Here is a 26,253-nt window from a genome sequence, read left to right as displayed (position 1 = left end):
TTTTATTTGTATAGCACTATTAAAACAACACATGTTGACCAATGTGCTTTACATCATCTCAGTAAAAAAGACAAAAAGACGTGGGATTGTATGCTTTCAATGCTAGCAGGCTAAAGTTAGCATTTCCCAGATCACCTATTGCACCTTTAATATATTGACAGCCTGATTATAAACAATCGTACTCATTTTGTTCATTGTATATGTCTAAACACAGTAGTATATCCTCTGTGAAAGCCTATAAAGGGTTTTTTTCCACAAAGCTTTGCTTTGGCTGAATCAACCCTCAAGTCAGAACTATTTCATTAGCGTCTTTAACTTTCTTTCTCAGCCACATGGTCTCAGTTTTTACCCCAATTTGGTCTGATATTTTTGTACTTGGTCTTTTGACCTCCGGTACACAATGGGCACCGAGGGCCTACTTTAAAGAGATGAGATGACGATCCATTTACTGTGGGCATCGCACCGACACTCAGTAATTAGGACTTGATATTCTTTTCTTTTTGAATGGAGCCTCCCAAGGTAGTTGCTATATATGGAGCGACAGCACTATATTTTTTTATGGACTTTTCTAGGAGAGATACAATTATTTAGAAATGTACAGCAGAGAATCACTTCAAAGCAACAGACAGCACTATTGTTCAGTGAGACTGTCCTTAAAATTCTGACGGGAGTTTGGGGGACGCTTGCTGAGTTCTTTGCTGTTGTTAGTAATGAAAATGCTGGTGTTTTCTGAAATAAACAATTCTTACAGTGTCACAATAGGCCATTTATTGGAAAAGTTGAGTGCCCTTAAGAGGAGGAATGTAATATTGGACACAGAGAACAGAAATAGGAAAAGGCATTATACTTTTTGCAAGAAATATAAAACTGATATTAATACATTTATAGATATATATCACTTTTTGTAAGTGAAAGTTCTTCTAATACTAACACTGTACAATGGTAAAGTACCATGTATCGTGGCATTTACATGATACTTCAATGTACTTAAAAAAGATATAATTATATTAGTCATAGTCATAGTCATATATAGACATATTAGTATGTCTACAATATGGTACATGTCCAAACAGCCATGGTATTTCTATGGTGCCATTGTCCAAATCAAAAAATGCTGGCTTTGCTTAAATGATTTGTTCCTTTTTGCTAAATTGCTAGTGTTTTTCCTTATTTTGCTCACATTGGATGAAAGCTTCTGCTGAATGAATAAATGTAATTAGTACTACTTTGTAAAAAAAAAAAAAAAAAAAAAAAAAAAAAAAATTATAGCATATCTAAGAAACCATGATAATACCATGATAAAATTCACTATAGCTCCATTTATAATTTAGTTTGGCTCCTTTTTGCCAAATTGTTAGTGTTTTTCCTCGTTTTGCTTGTCGTTTTGAATAAATGAATGAATGCACCTCCTTTAGAAATGAGCGTCCTTTTGAGCATGCAGATGTTTGGATGTACTTTACATCTTAAGCCTGTTTCAGTGCCTGTATGTGTGTGAATAAGTCTGGCAGGCTGACAGTTCGTATGATTCTTCTGCTCTCAGCTGCATGCAGATAATGCCCTACATGCATGCATGAAGCAGCACTCATGTGTGACACCGAATTAGACCACATCACGAACGCCTATGGTTTAATCACGTCTGGCAAACCTGGATTCTGACGATTGGACTCGGATGTGTGTCCAGTATTAATGTGGGCACAGGTGGGATTGCGTTAAGTGCAGCGTGTGCACGGTGCATTTCGCTGACTTAACGTTTACTGTGCAGCCCCCTCTCCGCTCCGGCACAGTGACACATTCATGAATTTAATTCCTCTGATGATTTACCGTGGTATGTGGCTTGGCTGCGATTTAATTTTTCATAGAGAGAGTGCAGAGGCACTGGAAGCACTTAAGTGCGGAGGGGATAGGGATGGGGTTGTGGGGTGCGGGGGTTAGAGGAACCTGTACTGGTTATTTCCCTCATTCTTCCTTTTCTCCTTGATCCTGGCACAGTAGTGTGTGGTATGGGTTTGTCTCTTGTTCCTTTTTCTGATGGTGTCCTTTCTGCACTAGCAAGATCAGAGAGCCTGCGTGCAATTTTAATCAGTACGGGGAGGGGGGAATAGATAGAGGGGCAGAGAGAGAGAGAGTGAGATGGAGAAAAGGGGGTGGGGGGGATTGATCGCCACAGAGAGAGAGAGTGTGTGTATGTGAGACAGATAGAGAAAGAGAGGCATAGAGACGGGAAGGAGGGGGGTTTAGGAACGAACAGAGCGTATATGCCATGCAGCGGGGTCTCAGCATCAGACGGTGTATGGCAGCCATGCAGAGCTCTCGGAAAGGACTCTTTTAATGAAGAGTAAAAAATCAAGTCAGAGAAGAAAGAAAGCGAGTGAAGGTGATACACAGCTAAACTGAATGAATAAGATGTCTTTAAGGTGATTACCAGCTGCAGTTGTGCAGGCGATGGCTTTCTGGAGGAGCACTATGTCATTTTGATGTTATGCTTTGTGAGTGCCGAATGCAGCTGCTTCTGTGACTGAGCGTTCCTGGATCAGGGATGCAGCAATCCTTGCCCCCGAGCGCAAGACCCTTAGGAACGTCTGCTAGAGGAACGGAGCAACCGGATCAAGGGGCTGGGCTGCAACAAGAGGGACCGTGCCGTCAGCGGGGCTTTCTTATGGGGTTATCCGTCCATTGTGGGAGCTCACCTTATTTCCGTTGGATCAAGGCTTGGCTGTACCTCGCTTTGATGGTGTGCTTCATTCTGGTATGTTAGTCCGGTGAGGTGCGTCTGAGCTCGGAGGGACTTGGATTACCGTGACCAGAACGTTGCCTGATCAGGTCAGAAGAAACGTCTTTCTAAAGGAACGAAGCGATCAGATCAAGGGGGCTGTGCTGAGCTTTTTTTTCTTTTTTTAAATCCGTTGTTTCCACTGGATAAAGGTTTGGCTTTACCTCGGTTTGATGGTGTGTTTCGTTCTGGTATGTTAGACCGGCGAGGTGCGTCTAAGCTCGGAAGGACCAGGAGTACTCGGATAACCGTGACAGAACACTACCTGATCCGGGACTGCTTGTGGAAGTGGTCAAGCCGGCTACTTTCTGATGGTGGGAGGGGTTCCTCCTCAACATCTGAACAACGGGAACGGAGGACTGGGATGTGCCATGAGGATCTTTCAAAGGACGACCTGGTGTCAATCAAAGCTTCTGGAGTTGAAAAACTGGCATTGCGGTGGACTGTTGATCAATGAGTTAGGCTGCTTGGCTTAAGAGTCCATGATTCTGTTGTAGAAAACTCATTGGCATTATACTCACTCTCCAATGGTTCTTAGGTCTTTGCTAAAGGATTTTGCTTCTAATTTTAAGGACAAGTCTGTTTTATCATGCCTTGCATTGTGTTTGATGTGTAGGGCATGTTGGTAAAGCAGGGCGCACTTTCCTGCAACTTCCTAGTAGCTTCTTGTAGATCTTGATATTTTGCTGCAAGCCAAAAGCTCTTTTCGAACTTTTATGATCTTCCAGTTGGAGAAACGTGCTGATGATCCTCGGTGCGAATGTTTGATTCAGATACGGAAAATCTGTGTAGACGTTGTTTCGTTTGCTTGCCCTCTTCTTGAAGAGCAACGCCAAATTGTTCCAATTGACTGACTTGACGCTCTTCTTTAAAGGACTACCTGCCAAGGTCTACCTCCATACCCCATTCAGCCTTGGTCCTCATCTCCAACGCAGTGAGGGCTTGTGGAGGAATCTCCATCACTAGTTTAGTCTGTAAATCTGGGGCCCTGTGTCTAGCGGAGGCCCGTCGCTCAAGCCTGGACACTGCCTTGCTGTTGCTGCTGCTGCCCTCAGCTCTGCTGGCCAAAGATGATGTGGCAGTGCCACATCTCGGCCTCCGAGTGCCGCTGCTACAGGCTAAATGGTTTTTCACTGCTCAAACGCCATCCTCTGTCGGCAGATGCAGCCGGGAGCCGTGCGCTGGAGCAGACGGTGGGGGAGTGGCTGGAACACGTGGGCTTTCCTCAGTACGAGAGCAAACTGGTGCTCAATGGTTTCGATGACCTGCGCTTCATGGTGAGTGGCTTTTGTGTGTGAGGATTGATTGACACAGCAGGTTGGTCATGTGGTGAGTTTCTATATATCCAAAATACAAAGGCCCAAAAATATGTTTCAGTTCACTGAACACTATCATTCATGGATATATATTTTTTCCAAGTAAGGAAAATCTCTTTTGCTTTATCCTCGATGTAGATTCAGTGTATGTGTTTTTAAATTGTCTCTGAATTCTGTGATATTTATTTGATATAATAATAATAAAAAAAATCAGTTAAAGTATAATTTCAGTGCTTTTTTAAAAAAAAAAAGGTTCACAACATGAAATTTGCCTTAAGCTAACTAAAAGCTATATATAACATGCTTTAAGCTATAGGCCTATACAACTTTTTAAACATTTTTTCTATAAATGTGCAATACTTATTATTAAAGCAGTTTATGACCTCATATTAATTGAGAGACTATGCGGAATATTTGTTGTAAAAATTAAGTTATTACATTGAAGGACTATCTAAGTGAAGTGCAAAACAGCTAAAAGGTTATTAAAAATTGTGAAATTAAAGCTGCAGTCCGTAACTTTTAGTGCCCTAGTGGTTAATAAACAGAACTGCATGCGTCTTGCGGAAGAACATTGTAGCCGGAGCTACTTTTCTCTGTTTATGTCTATGACGAGTCACGCTGGTACTGGATACTTCGCAGCGGTGCGACCCGACCGGTCTAAAATAGTCCCAGTGTAAACACTTATTATAGGCATACCGTAGTGATTCAGGATAAGACAAAACCAAGGTTTGGAAAATGGATTCACGATGTACTCGTTTATTATGTAAATTTTGCCAATTTTGAGCACAAAAAAGCTACGGACTGCAGCTTTAATGAGAGAAGAAACTTGTTATAGTACATAATTTCAGCCACAGCCCCTTAAATATAATTATGATGAATTATAATTATATGTATTATAAAAGTGTATATCCTAAAAGTCTATATTCTATATTTCCATTATGCCAACTATATACTATCACTACATTAGGCAGATATGCATGTGTGTGTGTGTGTGTGTGTGTATATATATTATATATATATATATTGAGAGAGAGAGAGAGAGAGAGAGAGAGAGAGAGAGAGAGAGAGAGAGAGGTGATTGGTTAATGGTATAAATATATTTGCAAGGCACTAAGTGTCAGTATTCACAGGGACTGTATGTGCCTGAAAGTGTTTTAGTAAAATACCTCTGCTGTCACTTTCATGCAACATTTGGTTGTTCTCAGGGATTTAAGTAGAGCAGAAATTCATGTGAATGTGCATACGTTTAGGGGAGTAACGTGATGGAAGATGAGGACCTTCATGAACTTGGTATCACCGACCCAGGCCACAGGAAGAAAATCCTTCATGCAGCAAAAAACTTTCCGAAGGTAGCGTGTTTCAGTCCCAAAATATAATTTGGACACTACTTACTTTCATCCACTTATACTTAAAGTTACCTTGGGAGCAGTTGGTTAAAAGTCATTGCAAATATGTCTCAGAAAAGTGAAGTTAGTTCTGAGAGAAGCCGGTTCTGTGTTTATTTGCACTAGAATTAATATTTTGTCATGTAATGCAATAGGGGTGTGACGATACCCTCATGTCACAATTCGATACATATCACGATACTGAACTCACGATACGATATTATTGCGATACTCCAAGACATATGATTAAAGGTTAACAAAAAATGTACTGTTAATTAAAATCCTTAATTTGATATTACATTGTGGGTGTAAATAAATAGGCTTGAACTTGGTGCTGAAACCCAATGCACAGGACAATAGTGAGACCAGAATTAAAATATTCATGATTCTGAAGCTGAAAATACAGAATTATTTTAGATGAATATGCTTGCACTCTTTCACAGACTAGATATATTTAAAATAATGTTGTGTTTACTGGTAACAAAGACATTTGGCATTACCAGGACCCACAAATATTCCCCCATTGCATTATTATACATTATATTTAGTAGTTTAATGTAGTACTGAGACTAAAACTCGAAACTTGAAATTTTTCTCACACATTAATTTTTATTTAAGGTGAAATATACACAATACAGATTGTCACCATCCACGATACATATTTGTATTGCGATATATTGTGACACGATATATTGTTACAACCCTATAATGCAATCACATTCAGACATTTTAAGTGTGACTTTCCTGGCTTTCCTCAAAGTGCATTACATATATGCTTTGCTATGCGATTTGAGAGAGTGTTTTATTCCTCCTTCAGGTGAAAGCTCTGGGGTGTGACGGCAGCACTTCTCTGTCCTCATGGCTGGAAACTTTGGGCCTCGGAGAATATCTGCACAACTTCTTGTCCAGCGGCTACCGCACCCTGGACTGCGTGAAGAACCTGTGGGAGCTTGAAATTGTCAATGTAAATGTGCCTTTCGTGCTGGTTCAAAATACTTTCATCTGCAGGAACGAGTTTTGTGCACTGTGATCTGATACACCAACCATGTTTTCTCTGTGTAGGTGTTAAAAATTGGCCTTCTTGGTCACAGAAAAAGGATCATAGCCTCGATATCAGAGCGACCGTATGAGGAAGCACCTTCAAAATCCAACCGCTTTTCCCAGCTAAAGGTGATAAACACAATTCGGCATATTAGAAAAATATAGACAGCATGATATCCATATTGTTACATGCAGATATAACTATACAGTATGTTGATGAAAAATGATATTTGTGCTTAACAGATTCAGGACCTGTTGTCTCAGAACACGTCACCGCTCAGTTATATGGATCCGTACACCAGTCGCTCCATGGACATGTTGCTTCCGTTGGGAGAATCAGGCAGAAAGAGCAGAGCATTGGATCAGGACGGCAGTATCTCCCTTCGCTCCTTTGGTGAAAGGTCACGCTCACATGTAAGTACCTCTGCGACCAAGATAACTGTAATTATAACGACTCCTTCCAAGTAACATGAATCACATTTGAGTCACTCTATGATAAATGTTGCAAACCATATCTAGGTTCAGTTAGTGATTTCTGAGAAACACTGTTGAAAGTGAATCGGACCAAGCAGCATAACACACTTCTAGCCAATCAGAAGTAGGGGGCGTGTCCACTCATCACGGGGGAGAAGAGAGAGTGAGGAAGAGGGACATTTGAAGAAAGAGAGATGGCTGAGAGACGTGACGCTCAGAGTAATATCTTTGGATGAAAAAGAAGGGTTATGATCAGGCAAGCGCTTTAGGACCTGCATTAATATTAGAAAAGCTTTCCAGCGCCGGAGAGACCTAAGCGGGAAGGCCTGAAAATAGAAAATAGACACCAAGGTTGTGTTGTGTCTGCTCCATACGTGAGTGACACTGCTATTTGCTCTGGAGCTGGTGTGTGCTGGCGACTAACAACAAACTCTTGCTTGTTTATGAGCCAAAATGTTATGACCAGTCACAGGTGAAGAGAATATCGTTGATCATCTCTTAACAAGGCCAGATTATTAAGGTCCGAGTAGATTAGATGGTAAGGAAACAATCAGTTCTCGTAATCAACATGTTTGATGCAGGAGAAATGGGCAGGAATAAAGATCTGAGCGACTTTGATGAGGGCCGAATTGTTATGGCAAGGCGACTGGGTCAGAGTATCTCTGACAGGGTGTTTGGCGCCTCAATACACAAGGGCAACAAAGGCTATCCCGTCTGGTCTGAGCTAACAGGACAAGTCAAGTCACACAAAATTTTAATGATGGTTATGGGAGTAATGTGTCATAGCACACACTGCACCACATATGGGGGCGAAGACCAATCAGAGTGCTTATGAAGATCCCTGTCCACCGTCGAAAGCGCCTACAATGGGCACATGAGTATCAAAACTGGATCTCGGAGCAGTAAAAGAAGGTCGCCTGGTCCGATGAGTCCTGTTTCCTTTTACATCACATGGACGGCCGTGTACGTGTGTGCCGTTTAACTGGGGAAGGGATGGCACCACAACGAGCCGGTGGAGTGTGTGTGATGCTCTGGGCAATATTCTGCTGGACTGGACATTCATGTGGACGTAAATTTAACACGTGCCACCTACCTAAACCCCTTCAGTGGTGTTCCCTGGTGGAAGTGGCCTCTTTCAGCAGGATAAAGCACCCTGCCGCACACATTGTTGAGGAATGGTTTGAGGAACATGATGAATAGTTCAAAGCCCTGGCCCCTGATCTCAATGCATTTGAGCATCTGTGGGATGTGCCGGACCAACAAGTTTGATCCACGGCGGCTCCACCTCACAACCTACAGGACATGAAGGATCTGCTGCTAACGTCTTGGTGCCAGATCCCACAGGACACCTTCAGGGATCTCGTAGAGTCCATGCCTCAAAAGTTTTGGCTCATCGGTGTACTCTTCTGTACTGTATGTTCATTTTTTGGTCTTCCTTGTCGTTCATTTGTTATCTTTGCTTAATTTGTTGCAAGCACTATTTTTAGGGCTGTGCAGCAATTAATCGCGATTAATCGCATCCAAAATAAAAGTTTGTGTTTACATAATATGTATGTGTACTGTGTTTGATTATTTTGTATATATAAATACACACATATGCATGTATATATTTAAGAAAAATGTGTTATTTATATGTAAAATATTTATTTATTTAAATATACAGGTATATAGAGCCCGATCTCACGGGAAAACATACAAATTCTACGAGGTGGCTTATTCGTACGAATTCATACGACCTGACTCGTACGAATTAGTACGATTTTTGCCAAATCCTACATATTTTACGAATTGGCCAATTCGTATGAATTCATACGAATGACCTACCCTTGACCCCGCCCCTAAACCTACCCATCACGTGGGTTTAGACAAATCGTACAAATTCGTACGAGTGAGGTCGTACGAATTAGTACGAATTAGCCAACTTTTTATCATTCGTACGAATTCGTACGAATTGGTCGTGAGATAGCGTTGGTATATACAGTAAATGCATGCACATTTTTCTTAAATATATACATGCATATGTGTGTATTTATATATACAAAATAATTATACACAGTACACACACATATATTATGTAAACACAAACTTTTATTTTGGATGCGATTAATCGCGATTTTTGCTTTGCTCTAGCTATGATAAATAGCTGTTAAATATACAGATATATACAGTATATGCATGCACATTTTTCTTAAATATATACATGCATATGTGTGTATTTATATTTACAAAATAATTGTAAACAGTACACACACACATATATTATGTAAACACAAACTTTTATTTTGGATGCGATTAAGACACAGCCCTTTTGCTTTGCTTCAGCGATAAAGAGACATCCACTCTTGCATTGTGTGTTCATGCACATTGTGGGCGGAGCAATGAAGGGAGGGGCGTGTTTGATTGGGTTGATTTCAGATATCAATAGTGTTTCTCAGAAATCACTTACTGCACCTTTAGGCAAATCTAAAAAACTAAAAACAAAAAAAAAAAAAATTCGTAACAAGCATTGATGCATTTGTAATTCTTTGAAATTACTGCAGTCATCCTTTTCGAGTGCACTGACATTTTAACCAAATTAATAAAAAAAAAAAAATTGGGACTAAAATAACTGAAAACACAAGGTATTGTTCTTATCTTATTCTTTAATATGGTTATTATATTCTGACAATGTCACATTTTGTGGTGTCTGTAGTGCTATTTTAAATACTAAAAATTCATTTTTAATGAAACATATTTAGTTATATTTACTATTTATGTTTCCACATGCTCTCTAACAAATTAGATGAAATAGTTACGAGGTCTTTGAGAAGAATTCATTCTTGATGTCTGTTACCACAGGGCACAGCAACACTTCTGAACACCACAGAACATTAATCATTTATACCGTTTTTAAATAAGGCAAATTTGTTTAATAATTTAAACTCATTATGCTTTGAAATTTATGGAGAAACAATAGGAAAATGCTGCAAAATAACATTAAATGTAACTCGACTTTTAATATAAATTTGCACTTTTTTTTTTTTTTAGTCGGTGTGACCTTGACACAGATTTCACTTTGTTTTCCTTTAGGACCGTCATGCAGATCGTCAAACACGTCTTCGCCCTACCAGCCACTCTGCCACATATACCACTGTCTCCACCTGGCATCATCACCCTGAGAAACTTATCACAGAGTCCTGCATTTATGAGGCCAGAGTAAGTCTTTTCTATGAGGATTTGTCAGTTTATTGCAACCTTTACTGATAGCAAAGGGTCGGTTTACTTCGTTACTTTTAATAAAGGGTTGGTATGACAGTAACTTCCCTCTGTTGCTCTTATACACCCAAAGACATCATGAGGCCATCCGAGGAAAATATTATTTTCATGTTTGTGTGTTTTAATCAAACAAGTTGACATGCATCTTATTTAACAACGGGTTACAAAAAGAAGTTTTATTTTTAACAGCTTTAAGCATAGTTTTTTTGGGGGGGCAGAAAATCAAGTTTGCCAAGGGATATTAGAGAGAGAACAGGAAATGATGGGGAATGGGATCAGGAAATGACTCAACCTGACTTCACTATGTGTCAGAGCGGCTCAAACCCCAAAAGCATTGTCCAAAGCATTGTTCAAGATCAAAACAGAGTCTACATTTAAATAAATAAAAGATCCATTAATGAGCACCACATTAAAAATTAAAGTGCTCTTTTGAAACATCAGTTATTTTATCCTGAGATGAAACTGAGTGAGTAAGCACTGTTTAGCACAATAGCGATAGATTTATACATTTATAATGTTACAAAAGATTTCTATTTCAAATAAATGCTGTTCTTTTTCCACTTTCTATTCATTAGAGAATCCTGAAAAAAAATGATCATGGTTTAAACAAAAATATGAAGCAGCACAACTGTTTTCAACATTGATAATCAGAAAGGTTTCATAGATAGATAGATAGATAGAATTCATTGGACTATTTCTCACTTGCAAGCTGCTAAAATAAACGTGCATATGAATGTAAATTTCCCTCATATACCACTCTCGGAAAATATATTTCTCCAATCTTTCTCCTTTTCCAGTATTTAGGGTCTGTGATCATCCGAGATCTACGAGGAATTGAATCTACACAGGAGGCCTGTGCTAGAATAAGGGTATGTATGCATATATTATTCAATATGCCAATATGTCAATATTTGTTTCATGTCTCAGTGTGTGTTTACACATTTGGCCCGTTAAACAGTTCGATTTTTCTGCCTTTTAATTTTCACCAGAAATCAAAGGATCACCGGAAAGGTCCTGTCATAATACTGAATATTACATACAAAGGAGTCAAGTTCGTCGACGCAGCCACCAAGGTAAAAGCAACCTCCGATACTTACTGTAACACAAGTTAATACTGGTTTACCGTAACGTTTCTTTTTATTAGTAGTGTTTTAGACAAGCATCTCTATCAGTGAGATTTGCTCTACAGTAACCCGTCCCGCACTATTTGTGGCACGGACATGAATGATAGATTATGGTTATATATGGTTACATAGGCCTGTATGGTTATGAATTAATTAAGTGCTCATGTTTTTAGCGGATGTTTGAAAATTGTGAGGGATTCACTAAATATTTTTGTACTTTTGCAGGCGCTGGTTGCAGAGCATGAGATCCAGAACATCTCATGCGCGGCCCAGGATCCGGATGACCTTTGCACATTTGCATACATCACGAAAGACCTGAAGTCTGGGTTTCACTTCTGCCATGTCTTCACTACAGTAGAAGTGGTGTGTGTTGTTTTATCTGCTCTTTTATTGGGGAACCAATCAGGGTTAGGAAACAGGTTCATTAAAGTCAATATGAAATCAAAATGGACCCCATTTAGCCTAAGTGACCTATAGAGCTGATAATAGAGAGTAAAGCAATATTTATGACAAAACAAAAAGTTTATGGAATTTTTAAAGTTGCCATATTCTGCAGTTTAGCAGCATTTGTATTATGATTATTATTATTAGTAACTTTATTATTTTTTAAGTTTATTATTTTAAGGTGTCATGGTGTTTGTAATTTAGTTTTTATTAATTATCATATGGAATGTATTTATTATTTTACATGCATTTTATTATTTTTATTTTTATTAGATTTTATATTTCTGACACTGAATTGAAACTAGACAAGATAATATATATTTTTTTATGTAATATTTAACATTTATTTATCCGCATTTTAGCAGCATTTTTATTATGATTACTATTATTAGTAACTTAATTATTATTTTTTAAGTTTATTATTTTAAGTTGTCATGGTGTTTGTAATTTAGTTTTTATTAATTGTCATATGGAATGTATTTATTATTTTACATGCATTTTTTTTTATATTTAACATTTACATTTCTGACACTGAATTGAAACTAGACAAGATCATATTTATTTATTTTTTAATTTAATATTTAACATTTATTTAACCCCCCCCCCCCCCCCCAGATTATCTGTCTGACTGCCAGCCTCTTCACACGAGTAACACTTACAGGTTGACGTTTGGCTGTCAGGTCAAATATAGTTTCTTCTGCCACTTTTTGCTTTTTATAGCCTTACTGAGAGTGAAATCTCATATTGTGTAATTATTTATTGACTCAACTAATGGCTGTTTTCTGTTCAGACACAGACCTATGAGATCATCCTGACGCTGGGACAAGCTTTTGAGGTAGCATATCATATGGCTCTCCAGGCACAGAAGTCCCGTCGTCACAGTTCATATGCTGGTCCATCCTCCGAAATCATAGAAGCCAAGCCAAGCAGGCCCACCTCTCAGTCCCGCAACAGTGTGCGCCGCTCCACCGTGAGTATGAGTTCCGCACACATACATACGTTCATGGCGTGATTAAGGATGAATTATGCATCATGAATGTATTGTGTTCACATGTTATTGATTACCACAGACAATAATATGTTCCCTCAGTTAGTAAAAAGTAGAATTTACAGTATTGCACTTACAATGGGCGACTATAGGGCAATACATTCAGGAGGGTTTAAAAGCAGAAATTTGCAGCTTATATAGTTTGTTAAAACACTTCTTCTGATTCTGTACAAAATGTGTTTTATTTGAGCTGTAAAGCTGACTTAATCGTACATATAGTGGTCGGACTACTCATGGATAAAGTTTTGTGAATGCACTGCTAAAAAATGATTTTCTTCCTCAGTATTTGTGTCTGGTTTTCCAGTACAAATATCTAAACATTTTTTAAATCAAGATACATTTACTTGAGAAGCAAAAATCAAATTGCTTAAGTTATTGAGTCTAGTTTTCTGAAATAAATTGATCAAAATTAAGAGAGTTTATGCTTAAAAGCAAAACAAAATCTGCTTAATATTTGTAAAACAGAACAAGACAAAAATGCTGAGGAAGAAAATCATTTTTTTGCAGTGTTTTTATTTATTTATTTTGCATACTTTTAATGTATTTTTACTCGGAAATGTTTATTTTCTGTATTTTAAAGGTTATTCTATTGCAATGTATTGTCCTTTATTATGAGTGCATTACTGTAAACATAATTTTTGCTAGCTTATACAAACTGTGGAGGAGTCTAAATAATTGTCTGTGTTAATCAACAGCTTGTCACAGATGCTGTCCATAAATCTTGAAACCTAAATTGACTTAATTATCCCAGAATCAGTAGACTTTAGTCAGAATATATCATATATGTCATATTTAATGGCTTAATTTGCATTTGTGTCAGTTTAAATATGGCATCTTCCCTAACTAAGCTTCAATTACATGTGGATCATTTTGAGCCAGTTTTAACACAATACATTCACAGCACATGCTTTATTATTATTTGTGTCTAATTCAATATGGGAATGGTTTTGAATAGCTGTTATTTTTTGCTGAATTATAGTGTTGGTTTAGAGCTTAAGCTAAATTCTTGGGTCATTTCTGTTTTGTTTTGGTCTTTATTAAATATGATTATGGTAGATTATTTACAGAATTGCAAGACAATAAACATTTTGTAAAAAATAAAGAGCTAAAGTTAGCAATTGATCAGCTAGGGATAGTTAGCTTGATAGATAGGCGTCAACAAGAGGAACAGGCCAATTTTGTTCAATTATAAATTAATTTTGGTATTGTTTCAAACATATTTTGAAATGTTGATATCATACTAATTTCTGTAGATTCATCAAACTGTATGGAACATTTTAGAATGAGACACTCAAAAATATATAATCTAGCCATAAAAAAAGAATAAATGCAAAAAAATAAAAAAACTAGAATATTTTTGAATATGTTTTTACCATGTAAAAAATAGTGAACCCATTTAAAATTCACTTTCATGTTCACTTAATTGTGATGCTGTGATAAAAGAAAACGAATATGATTTCTATCTTTGTTTATCCAATATATTAAGACACATAAAAATATATACTGCATAGTAGGAATGACCCACTTCAAGGAACAGGTTTAATTGTGTCGAGAGGCGTCACCTCCAGTCCCAGTATACTTTTCATGTCTAAATGTCTTTACTTTGCTGCCGTAAGCCTGTAATCTATGTCTCTGTGCTTCTGCCCGGTCCTCCTTCCCAGGGTGCACCTGTGCTTGAATACCGCTGCTGTTACTGTCACACGTGCTCCGCCCACCGCCCCTCCTACCTCCCGCTGCCCTCTATCAGCCCTGGAGTTCAGGTTCTGCTCTCTCTCTCTCTCTTCCTCTTCCTCACATTCTCCAGCACTCTTCCTCCTGCTACTTCTATGGCTTTCTCTTCCCTGCCACTTATTCACTTTACTAATTTTCCTGTTATGTTTTCCAATTGTCACTGTTATCCACCTATTTTTTTCCCCCATGTACATTTTTGGTTGACACTAGCAACAGGTCACAAATTTAAAATGTGGTATAAGGACAATCTTTTAGATTCAAGATGATATAAAGGTTGCAATCATGTATAATCCAAGGATGAGGATATGTTGTGTCATTGGCAAATTCTTGTTTTGGCCTGAAGATGTGCTTGATAAAAATAAAGTTTGTTTAGCTGACTCTAACAAAACCTGTCCAGAACATGTCCAGATGATATTTCACTCCAGAATAATAAGAAAAAGAAGATATTATATTTAGCATAAAGAAAATTATGACTACAAAATTGGTTTTGACATTATTTTGATGATAATTAAGCATCAAAAAAGTCTCTCTCTCTCTCTCTCTCTCTCTCTCTCTCTCTCTCTCTATATATATATATATACACACACACACACACACACACACACACACACACATTTTATATATATATGCATACACAGATAGATAGATAGATAGATAGATAGATAGATAGATAGATAGATAGATAGATAGATAGATAGATAGATAGATAGATAGATAGATAGATAGATAGATAGATAGATAGATAGATAGATAGATAGATAGATAGATAGATAATTGTTAGTGGTAGTGAATTTAATATTGCTTAATTCTAACAGTGATACAGTACAAAGTAAAACGTTCATTGGCATTACGGTAATGAAACTTTTGTGCATAATTGTCTTAATGTCATAATGCAAAATTGTAATGGTTTATTTTAATTTAAGCAAAATTTAATTGATGAGGATTTGGGGGTGAAATGTGACCCAGACATGTTTTCGGGAGATTTGTGCTGTTATAGTTGTACTTCACAAATCACTACATATTTCTTCAATTGGGTTTGCCAAGCCTGGAGCAATTTCTTTGAAATTATTAGAAAACAATATTCCACATAGTGGGAGTTTCACATAGTGGAACTTTTCGTTGGTGTCGCCAAACAATGTCATTGAGAGGTCTTTTCAAAAACAAAGTATTGCGTTTTAAGGAATACTTAACTTGACACAAATATCTTACATTTACACTTTTTGTTATCCAACTCAGTATCGTCACTTTTTTGGAAAAAACTCAAAGTGACATTATCAGGCGACCTTCTTAAAGACTCTATAGATGAAGATTGTGTGCAATTTGAAAGGACACATTTACCTCAAAATTTCTTGTAAAGGGATCCTTAAATTCTTAAAACAATGAGCAACTATTTCCAGGCATTTGTGATTATACACTCAAACCAGCATAAGTGTTGTTGTCTATGTCTACGGTGATTTCTCCTACATGGTGTTCATCCACAACGGCCACTTCCTCACTTGTGTGAAATGTGGGTTTCCGTTGGCTGCCATTCTCTCCTGCAGTCTCACTCCTCGCTCCTACTTCTCCGGCAGATCGACCCTCTGGAGCCGGAAACGGACCTGCAGTCCCTGGGCAGCACCAGCTGGCTCTTCGAACCACGGGACTCCTCCAGACCTTCGAGTAGCACCAAGTATGAGACCACCATTTTTTGAAGCAGGGCACGGCCCTTGTCCAATCCCGCCTGATGCCCTATTTCAACCCCACGCCCCATAAACTTGAGTGCCCCGTGCCTTCTCACTGTGATTTGTAGCCTCCCTCAGGGCAAGACTACTTCCCACGCCAATCCCGACCCCGGTCCTTGCCTGCATTGCCCTCTCGGAGAGCCGAATGCCTCCACCATCCTTTTTTGTCGTCTTGACCAATGAGCGCTTTCTGGAATTCTTGGATATGCCGTATAACTAGCCTCCTCGAACTCTTCCGTCATGGTCCGAAGTCGCCTCGAAAGCTTCGATATTTTATACATTACGCTGAATGTTTACGGTTTGGCCCTCGTACCAGAGGGTTCTCTATCACAAAAGCTCCGAACTTGAGCCAATGTGTAGGCGCCGAGTCCTATCGAGTAGCTCGGATACTTGTAGCATTTCTACATCTCCTCATCTGGATGGACACGTTGGCGGAACTTTATTAGAAATTAGTAGATCAACAAACTCTGACTGCAACAGCAATACTAGTCCTGTTTTTCAAGTTTACGTACTTTCACGATCATGAATGCAACATAACGCCGTTTCCCATCAACGCTCCTCAAACCCTGTAGCACTAGATCACTTTTCCCCCCCGTAGTTGGACCCACGTTCCCCCCCCCCCCCCCAGCAGTTCTTCAGTTTTTCACAAGAGTTGGTCTGTAAATTCGATTCACATCCAGTGCTTCCTTTTTTCTTACCAGGCATCTGCAGCTCTGAGGCCCTCTGAAGAAAGACTATGCCTGTTTAGAGTGTTTAGAGGTTGGGATTTGAAATGCAATACAGCTTTACTAGGAAGAGTAAAATATAGCCCCAAGAAAATGGAATAACCAAGACAACATTCCCATTCTGTTTTCTCGTTGTTTTAGGGACGTAATTAGATTAATGACATTTTATCTCACAAGGGAATCCATTTTATTCCGTAGAGTTCTATATTTGAAACTTTACATTGTTAACATCACATGATAAGTGTGTGTATAACCTCTATGTTCATTTTGTGATTGATGATTTGTTCCGTAAATTTAGTTACCAGAGAGAAGTCATTTGCAGAAAGATAAGACAAAGTATTTCCGTAGACGTAATAACAGTAAATGTTACTTTTTTCAGTTGTAAAAGATTTCCCATGGCAGTTATCTTTAGAGAGAAGATAATGAAAGCCAAGAAAAGAAAAAAGCACTAAGGCGAGAGAGAGAAAAAGGTCCAAACAGCCTTATGCATATTGTGATGTACTGAACGTTTGGAAAACCACTGTAAGTTTGCACCACTTTTTATTCACGCAAAAAAAAAAAAAAAAAAAAAAATGTTATTTCAGTGTATTAGATGCTAGAAATCTGCTGTTTTACTTTGGCTAAATGGCCCAAGTTTTATGTTCTGTCTTGTTCATATGCCATGTTCACACTGCAGCTAAATACGATTTTTTTTACCCCCAGTTCTGTTATTACAGCAGTAACAACTGCATTTTGAAACCAGATTCACTCACGGAACATTTAAATAGTGACAACCGCATTTTATTAAATATGCGTAGCATACGCGACCGAACCGAACTAGTATGCTAATTACCGCAGTGACCATTATCATGTCAGACTCTTTTCTCTGAGGCGCTAGAAAAACCACAGAAACTTAGGTGTGTCTTGATTTGTTCATATATTTCAATAGTTAATCTTCACCATAGTTTCTCCCACCAAACCTAAAAATACAGGACATAAATAAATAAATAGCCAGCTAGACGCTGTTGCTATGGTGACAGATTCGCAACAACGGTCGCTTTTGCCCATTCCGGAGTGACTCCTGTAAATTATATCATACACATTCAGAATGACAATTTAGCGGATTTATTTCTAATTTAAATGTTGTTGTCACTCTCAAATCGTTGCAGTGTGTACGTGGCTGTTTTTATTCTTCATGTGTGGAAAAGGACGGTTTGTTTCTGGCTGTTACTCACCTTTGAACTGCAGTGTTTGTCTCTCATCTCCTGTTTAATGGAGTTATCTGTTAAAGTTGTGGTAATTTCTTTGTGACTGTGTTGCACATCCTCAGCATCCAGACATCGCTGTCATCCTCACGCACTAATAACCATCATTTGACATTGTTTTGTCTCATTTCCTAAATGATAATTGCCAAAGAGGCTATAACTCAAGATTAATTTCACTCATGCCATCACATCCTGTAACGTGAGCTTCGTGTATTTTTTGTTACTGTGTTCATATTTCTGAAATATTGTCTCACATTTAATATTTCGGTTACACTTCATTTTAAGGTGACTTAATTCAATTGTAGGCTTAGGCTACTTACTAAAATAGTCTACTGAGTAGTATTAATTATGTACTTATACATGTACTAAATAGTAAACATGTATTTGCTATAGTGTTATGGTTCGGGTTAGTTACTTATAATAATTATGCATAATTTACTGTTATTACTATAGTAAGTACATGTAGTAACGTGTAACTTCGTCACCTTAAAATAAAATGTTACCAATATTTCTAGTTTAATCAGCAGTCCTGTCTGGGCTCTTAGAGCATTCCCATTTCTGTATTCCAATATATTTTTCCTTGTGTAGCTTACTCCACCTTTCAAGTTTCCGGACACCAAGGTGTGAATTGAAGGGGAATCAGGTGAAACTTTATGTGAGTCCAAATGAGGAAGAAATTGAGTGAGTATGCGAGAGAGAAATAGAAATACAAAATTAGCACTTAACTGCCGTACCAAACGGACTGTCCAAAGTTGCTCCTACTGCAAAAATGAACTTGAATAAGGACATTACTCAACTGATAAACTGATTGCTGTTGATGTGGAAATGGACGTGACATATCAAATATTTAAATATGAATCAGCATGATATTCAGTTTGATTGAATCTCATAAAGCAATGTCATATTTCACCCCAAAATCAAAGGAGAGATTTCGCATATAGTAAATGAAGCCTATTTTTAGGACTATTCACTGCAAATCATCATGACTGTAATGCGTTATCATTTTTGTATTAAAGTCAGCATAAATTAAATGCAACAGATACAACCAAAATGTATACTTACATTTGTACTCTACAAATGTAGTCTTATTTTAATAATATTATATTGTAATATCAATAATAATATCTTAATTTGGTCAAAAGTTGTTTGGGAGGAATTTGCTAAATTGTCATGACATTGAAAAAAAATTATGGTCCTAAAAATAGGTTTATTTTGCTTCTTTGATTTGATTTTGGGATGATCCAGGCATTTCTCAAGTTTTTCCATGAGATTCACTCAAATATTTTCAAATAGCTAACAGAACTTTGTGGAATTTCTGGAAAACTGGAATTCTCTTTCCCGAGCACTGTGTGAACATTGTGACATTTTAGTGTTCAATGTTTCCTCTTAAACTGTGGTTTATTTTCATATGGAGGACTTTGTGAGTGACGTGAGCAGCGTATACCTAAAAAAAAGAAAAAGAAAAATGAGTTTCTTGATCTTTTTGAACTCTGTGTACATTGTAGAACTGCTTATTGAAGATTTCTGGTATTTAAAACAAAGACCTGAGATGGAAACGTTACAGTTGAGAAGAAATAATGTAAATCAGCAAAAATATTTTTAACTGTATGTGAGGAATCCAGCTAAATTAATATCAAATCAATGGTTGATGCAATGATCTTACTGTGAAACAGCAAAGATGTAGCATATTTAGGCTATTGATTTGCCGTATGAAAACAAAGAGCTGAGTTAAATGTCACTTTATGGCCATCTGTCACATATCTTAGCTGCATTACAAGCGTTTTATTTTTTATAGTTAGCAGGTTGTTTTGTGGGCACATGTGCTGCAGTGAAATAGTAGGAATGATTTACAGAAAATGAGGAAAAAAAAAGAGGAAAAAAAATGCAAATCCCTCAGGCAACACTTCTCCCTCGCTTCCTATTTGAATTCACTTGAATTTCTTTTGAACTTCACATAATTTGAGCAAATATTGACAAACTATTTAACACAAATTAGCATCCTCTGTTTTCCCTGTTTGGGAAGAGTACGAGGATGTCAGAAACATACCAGGATCAGGGCTGAATGCTTGCACTTGACAACACAAGAAAAAAATACCACTGTTGGCCTATGTAGAAGGTAAAGTAACTACGATTAAAAGATGTCGATTAAATGTACTTTTTGTCTTGAATGTTCATACTATTCTGTATGTTCATTCCATTTACTTAAAGAACAATCATTATACTATCTCAATGCCATTGAACTAATAAATTCAAGACTTTTTGCTCTACGTTTTTTTCTTGTTTGAATTGCATTTTTATTTCAGCATATTTTATGAATTACAACACCAGCTGGTTTGTTATTGATTTGATTGCATTATTGTGAGTAATCAAGATGCATTTGACTGTTTCTGTTTAAATGCTGTATACGTAGACCAAATCAAAACAAGCAAAAAAAGTTGTTTTTTCATTTTATTTTCTCAAAATACATGAAAAACAAAATGCTACAAAAAAAAAGTAAATAAAAACAAAACCATCAACGTAATAAATGCACATCATACACAAACCCACTTTGTAACCCTCTGGTCTGTCATAAATATGAAATGAAAGCCAATGGAAGGTTCATTAAATTTTACAGGAATTTGTCATAATCCGAGTCATTCGAGCGAACTAATGTTTCCTGGACTGCAGGCATTAGTCATCATAAAACGCAAATGAGCAATAAAAATCTTCAATCGACTGTAAAACCAGTGTAGATATTTGGCCGAGTCTTGGGAAATCGTGGCACCGTGGTTTTATCGATCAGGGCGCACCATACCAGGTCTAACGGACAACATCATTGGCCGAGCAGGAGGTCGCATCATGTGTGGCCCAGGCATCATTTGCATAGGCCCGCCCATTGGTGGACGCATACCTGGACCTGAAAGAAAGCCAGAGGAATTTAGACATTAAATTCAGATTGTTGTTGACGAGACATCATTGACATGAACTTGGCTACATCTACATTTGAACAATCTTACCTGGTCCTCCAGGCATCATGCCATGCGGAGGTGGACCCATCATGGGCATCATAGGAGGACCACCCATTGGTGGAGCTGGTAACATGCCAGGCCTCGGAGGTCCACCTGCAAGTTAAAACAGAAAAACATCTTATTCTTGGTACATAATCTTCAAAAGGAGAAACGCGTGTGTTTTTATACACTGTAAAAAAATATGTTTTCATTATTTGTTATCAACTTTTTATCTTTTGTCAAATCAATTTAGATAATGTGGTTCAGATTACATAATATTGTGAGTTTCTATTGATTAAACCAATCTCCTTCATTGCATTAACTAAAATTTTTCATTTCAATCAAATCAACATTAAGGCAACCAGGTAACTAAGTTAAACCAACAATATTTTTTTTACAGTGTACAGTTATGTCAAAAACTTGGAATATAATCAATTCAATAGTCAATTCTTAATTTATTGTTTGACCAATATGACAAATAGCTAGAGAGCCTGGTGACAGATATGATGCCAATATTTATAGGCATTTAGTGTGGATCAATAGATTGTTTTATGTAATGCCATGTCAGCATCTAAGGCTATTTTCATGGCAAAAATTAAATTACAAAAATCCAAATATCATATAAAATACAAAAAAAAAAGTTGTTTGCTTGGTTTTAAATAAACAAAAAAAATCCAAAACCTTTTCAGGCATAATCTTACTAAATAAGTCCTTAAGTGAAATAACTTCATAAAAGAGCATTCTACTAGTATTAAATTTAGTGTGGAATAAACATGTTCAGAATTTAAATGTTAAGGCAAGACACCACAGGTGAATCGGGTATATTTACATTGATAATTAACAATTGCCAATTGTTTTGCATTCCAAGATTTCTGAAATGTTTAAATGTGCTGACAAGGCATTATCTAATTAAATTACACAAGACTGCATACATTTCCAGATATCCAAATATTAAATAATATGGATTAAGCCAGGTACATAATTCTTGTTTCATTTCGTTGGCATATTAGTGTCACAGAAGGGATTTTGGATCTCTTTTTATCAGTTTTTAGGAATAAAATTAAAAATTGATTTCAGGCGAGTGATATACATTAACAAACCCCTTTGTAAATCTTCAGAATGTAGATAATAGTGCAGAGAAAAATCTTTTTTTGAGAAAACGCCTTTAAAAATATCTAGTTACTGAAATTTACAGACGCAAATAGATAAAGTGTAATGAAATAAACACTTCAAATGTTTATTTTGGATGTCTTTTTCCACTATTCTGAAAGATGTTATGGAAGAAGAATAGGCCAAAATCTCAAAATTGACCAGTGCATTAAAAAACAATGGGTCTCATTCACAAAGCATGCGTATGCACAAATGTATGCGTGAAACCAACTTTTTCACGAACAAATCATGATTGATGTTAAATTAAATAACTTGTATAATATTATTTGTATATAAAAATAAATAATTTAATTTCATCTTAAATATATTTCATCATATACAGTCTGAAAGAAGAAAAAGTGCATTATAGCTTCAGCGGTGAGGTTTAATTGTTTAATAACGCAGACACACACTGAAGGGGTGGATCCCTGAGCTCCGTCTCTGTGTTTTGATCACGTTATTAATCAATATCTATCCTTCAATATTTTAATTGATTTCAATACATTTGAGATTTATGAGATTAAAGTCACTTTTAGCCTCACGTGTCTTCTGCCTTGTAAGTGCTGTTTCTCCCATGTTCTTATGTTCATATTTTTAACTCTCCCTGCTGACTATGACAGTCAAGGTTACAATTAAAGGTCACAGTTAAAGCATTTACTTTTCACCTGCTTCACCACAGAATAAAGAACGAACGTTGTACAAGCCTCTGACTGTGAGAAAGTACATCTTATCACTATGTTATGGAAATATTTGCTGCTCTAGCTAGAGCTCTGAAGACTTCAACCTAGAGGAATCAGTGTGTGTGTGTGTCTCTCTCTCAGTGTCTTTGTTACAGAATACGGGTGAAACTCTATCGTGCAAAAGTTCGTGTATTTCAGTAATTCAAATTAAAAGGTGAAACTGATATATTTAGTATAGCTATATACATATGCACAATTAAACTTTTCAGAGGGCTGACATTTCTGCATTTAAAAACCTTTTTTTTTTTTGATTTCATGTAATATTCTAATTTTCTGAGATTTTGAATTTGATGTTTTCATAAGCTGTAAGCAATAATCATCAAAATTATAACTTTTGCACGATATTCTAATTTTTCGAGTTTCACCTGTATGGCTCCCAAGAGTGGTGGAATGACCATATTAAAGGGATACTCCATTTTTTTTTGGAATTAGGCTCATTTTACAACTCCCCCAGAGTTAAACAGTTGAGTTTTACCGTTTTCGAATCCATTCAGCCGATCTCCGGGTCTGGCGGTACCACTTTTAGCATAGCTTAGCATAGATCATTGAATCAGACATGACCATTAGCATCTCTCTCAAAAAAATGACCAAAGAGTTTCGATATTTTTCCAATTTAAAACTTGACTCTTCTGTAGTTACATCGTGTATTAAGACCGACAGAAAATGAAAAGTTGCGATTTTCTACGCTGATATGGCTAGGAACTATACTCTCATTCCTGTGTAATAATCAAGAAACGTTGTTGCCGTACCATGGGTACAGCAGGCGTAATGATATGACGCAGCGCCTGAAAATAGTCCCCAGCTCGGTAGACTAAAGGGTTGACTATTTTCAGGCATGATGTGTACTATTTTTCTTAGTACATGATGTAACTTCAGATGAGTCAAGTTTTAAATAGGAAAAATATCGAAACTCTTTGGTCGTTTTTTTGAGAGATGCTAATGGTCCTGTCCGATTTAATGATCTATGCTAAGCTATGCTAAAAGTGGTACCGCCAGACCCGGAGATCGGCTGAACGGATTCGAAAATGGCAAAACTCAACTGTTTAACTCTGGGTGAGTTGTAAAATGAGCTTATTTCCAAAAAAAGTTGAGTATCCCTTTAAGAAACCGGTGTGATCAGAATCATGAAACTTGAAGTAATGACATATTATTGATCTCCGTTAGAGTATAATCACGCCTGTATTGGATGTGTGAGCAGAGCGGCCCACAAACTCCTTGTTGAGTGTTGAAGCTGACTTCAGCTGATGAAACTGCAAACTATTTTATTAATTTTTTTGATGGATTGCATCTCTGACTCCTGGTCTTCATTCATCATTACTGCTCAATTGGGTCTCAACCGTAAATCCCCTTACAACGCATGTGTGTGCAGCTGGCTAATGAGAGGTCTGTGTAAATGGTGTTTGAGCTGGATTTGAGAATGTGCCTTGATGATCTGGTGAGAGCGACATATGTTTGACGAGAGTGATGAAAGGAAATGTGCAGAAAGCCCTTAAGTGAGATTGTTTGGCCGTGTTTTATGCAAATGCCTATCCCCATGTAGCCGCTCATTTAGAGTACTCCACATTCATTAATGTTTGAATGCGGTTAAGAATAAATCAATGCACATGCTGTGAATTAGGAGATTTTGAGAGGAGTTCTCCTGTGCGTGCAAATATGAAATAATCCACGCAATTATTAGTGAATGAGACCCAGTGGTTTAGCCTGTAAAGTCTGACAAACAAGCATTGAGAACTACGGACAAGGCTGTTGGTAAGCTGTGCGACCGCCACGAAAGGCAGCCAACATTTCAGAGCTCTGAAACTTACTAATATTTGGATGAGGAAGCAGAGATCCGCCAGGCGGAGGGGCTCCTGGGAACGGCGTGGGTGGGATTTTACCCTGCTGGAAGGCAGCCGCTGTAACACACAAAAATTACTTTACACTGGAGCTTAAGAAATTAGTGCCCAATCAACTGAATCAATATAATTATATCAAGTATGCATATGTATAGATCAGTGGTAATGTCTTGATAAACATGTATAAGAAGAATATGATTTACTCACTTGTTTTGTCGATGAGACTCTGAGCCTGCTCCTCCATCCATTTCTGATAATAATCCTTCACATTTTCTTTATGTTTACGTCCACTGCAGTGTGTCTTTCTGACGGATGGCTGCAGAGATTAAATATACAAACAATTAACTTTTGCACATTTATAATAATGAATGTCATTTTAAACAGGTCAGATTAACCGTGCTAATCTTACCGAATCGTGTGTCAGGTATGTGTCACAATAATCACAATAAAACCTGAAAGAAAGAGAAAAAACTGGTGTCACAAAACAAACTCACATTAAACAAAAACAAAGTAACGTTACTGGTCATAGAGTACAGGGATGACACTAATGATAATTTCAGCTCATTAATAAATACCATAGTAAAGTACCATGATTTTGTTGGACGTAGTTATTACCATAGTCTTCTTTGAAGTAATTTGGAGCACCATATAAATAATATAATATAATATAATGGCACTGAAATTCACGTGCAATGAATGGTTTTTACATGGTAACGTACATTTGTTAACTCTATTTTCGCACATTTTTGTTAAAAACTAGATCCTCCAGAAAAAACGCTATTTGAAGCAATTAAACTGTGAATAAACATAAGAACAAGCACACTAGTTCAGATATTCTGACCCCGTTTAAAAGCCGACTTAGCTTAGAGAGCTAGCTCTTGTCTGAGAAGCGCAGCTGTGTTTGTAATGTAGTTTTCTAAAATGCCGAAATATACACCAGACACATTGACTAACCTTTCGCGACTAAGACGTGTTGTTTGTTTTTATAATATATCGTGTATATTTGTATGAAATAAACATAAAAGACAGACTCACTTCGGCATTTTCACGGCGGAGCAGCGCGGGGCGAGAACCACCGGAAGCAGAATCTGAGCGAATCCTTTTACGTCTTTGTTTGGGTTTGAGAGAACGCGTGCGCGCGCACACGGGCGCCACCCCGAGTTTGGGAGAGGATCCCCCCCACATTTCAAAAGCTCCAATTTCACCCCAAAATAAATACATTTGTGTTTGGATTTACATTTATCACGACAGTTAGGCTCATTTC

At 37.3% G+C, this 26,253-nt stretch overlaps 2 protein-coding genes across 3 annotated transcripts in view; one reads left to right on the top strand and one right to left on the bottom strand.

Moving 5' to 3' along the window:
- Nucleotides 1-19,017, top strand: part of anks1ab (ankyrin repeat and sterile alpha motif domain containing 1Ab) — a 34,838-nt gene extending 15,821 nt beyond the window's left edge. The window contains exons 3-13 of one of the 2 annotated variants that reach the window (XM_081380128.1): nucleotides 3,932-4,047; nucleotides 5,337-5,435; nucleotides 6,289-6,435; nucleotides 6,534-6,641; nucleotides 6,756-6,926; nucleotides 10,056-10,181; nucleotides 11,039-11,110; nucleotides 11,231-11,314; nucleotides 11,591-11,728; nucleotides 12,600-12,779; nucleotides 18,867-19,017. In XM_081380128.1, coding sequence (XP_081236254.1) covers nucleotides 3,932-4,047; nucleotides 5,337-5,435; nucleotides 6,289-6,435; nucleotides 6,534-6,641; nucleotides 6,756-6,926; nucleotides 10,056-10,181; nucleotides 11,039-11,110; nucleotides 11,231-11,314; nucleotides 11,591-11,728; nucleotides 12,600-12,779; nucleotides 18,867-18,905 — 1,280 coding nt within the window. In that variant the 3' untranslated portion in view covers nucleotides 18,906-19,017. Of the gene's footprint in view, nucleotides 1-3,931; nucleotides 4,048-5,336; nucleotides 5,436-6,288; nucleotides 6,436-6,533; nucleotides 6,642-6,755; nucleotides 6,927-10,055; nucleotides 10,182-11,038; nucleotides 11,111-11,230; nucleotides 11,315-11,590; nucleotides 11,729-12,599; nucleotides 12,780-16,159; nucleotides 17,585-18,866 lie in introns of those variants that run through there. The other variant, XM_081380127.1, reaches the window with a different exon arrangement.
- A 1,544-nt stretch (nucleotides 19,018-20,561) lies between these two features.
- Nucleotides 20,562-26,141, bottom strand: snrpc (small nuclear ribonucleoprotein polypeptide C). Its single transcript, XM_081380129.1, has 6 exons — nucleotides 26,025-26,141; nucleotides 25,399-25,441; nucleotides 25,197-25,305; nucleotides 24,960-25,049; nucleotides 21,275-21,379; nucleotides 20,562-21,174 (listed from the first exon to the last, which is right to left on the bottom strand). Exons 1-6 carry the CDS (start codon nucleotides 26,030-26,032, stop codon nucleotides 21,050-21,052), a joined length of 480 nt encoding a protein of 159 aa, XP_081236255.1. The 5' UTR covers nucleotides 26,033-26,141; the 3' UTR covers nucleotides 20,562-21,049.
- Nucleotides 26,142-26,253: the final 112 nt, after the last annotated feature.

Source organism: Scardinius erythrophthalmus (assembly GCF_964197995.2).
Source record: "Scardinius erythrophthalmus genome assembly, chromosome: 12".
Classification (NCBI taxonomy): domain Eukaryota; kingdom Metazoa; phylum Chordata; class Actinopteri; order Cypriniformes; family Leuciscidae; genus Scardinius; species Scardinius erythrophthalmus.
Note: the sequence above shows the minus strand (reverse complement) of the source record. Positions and strands in the feature narration are given on the sequence as shown.

Coding starts and splice junctions, on each gene's coding strand:
- snrpc (XM_081380129.1), bottom strand. Junction 25,306..25,398: donor CATACCTGACACACGATTCG/GTAAGATTAGCA, acceptor TAATCTCTGCAG/CCATCCGTCAGAAAGACACA. Junction 21,380..24,959: donor GCTTCCTCATCCAAATATTA/GTAAGTTTCAGA, acceptor TTTAACTTGCAG/GTGGACCTCCGAGGCCTGGC.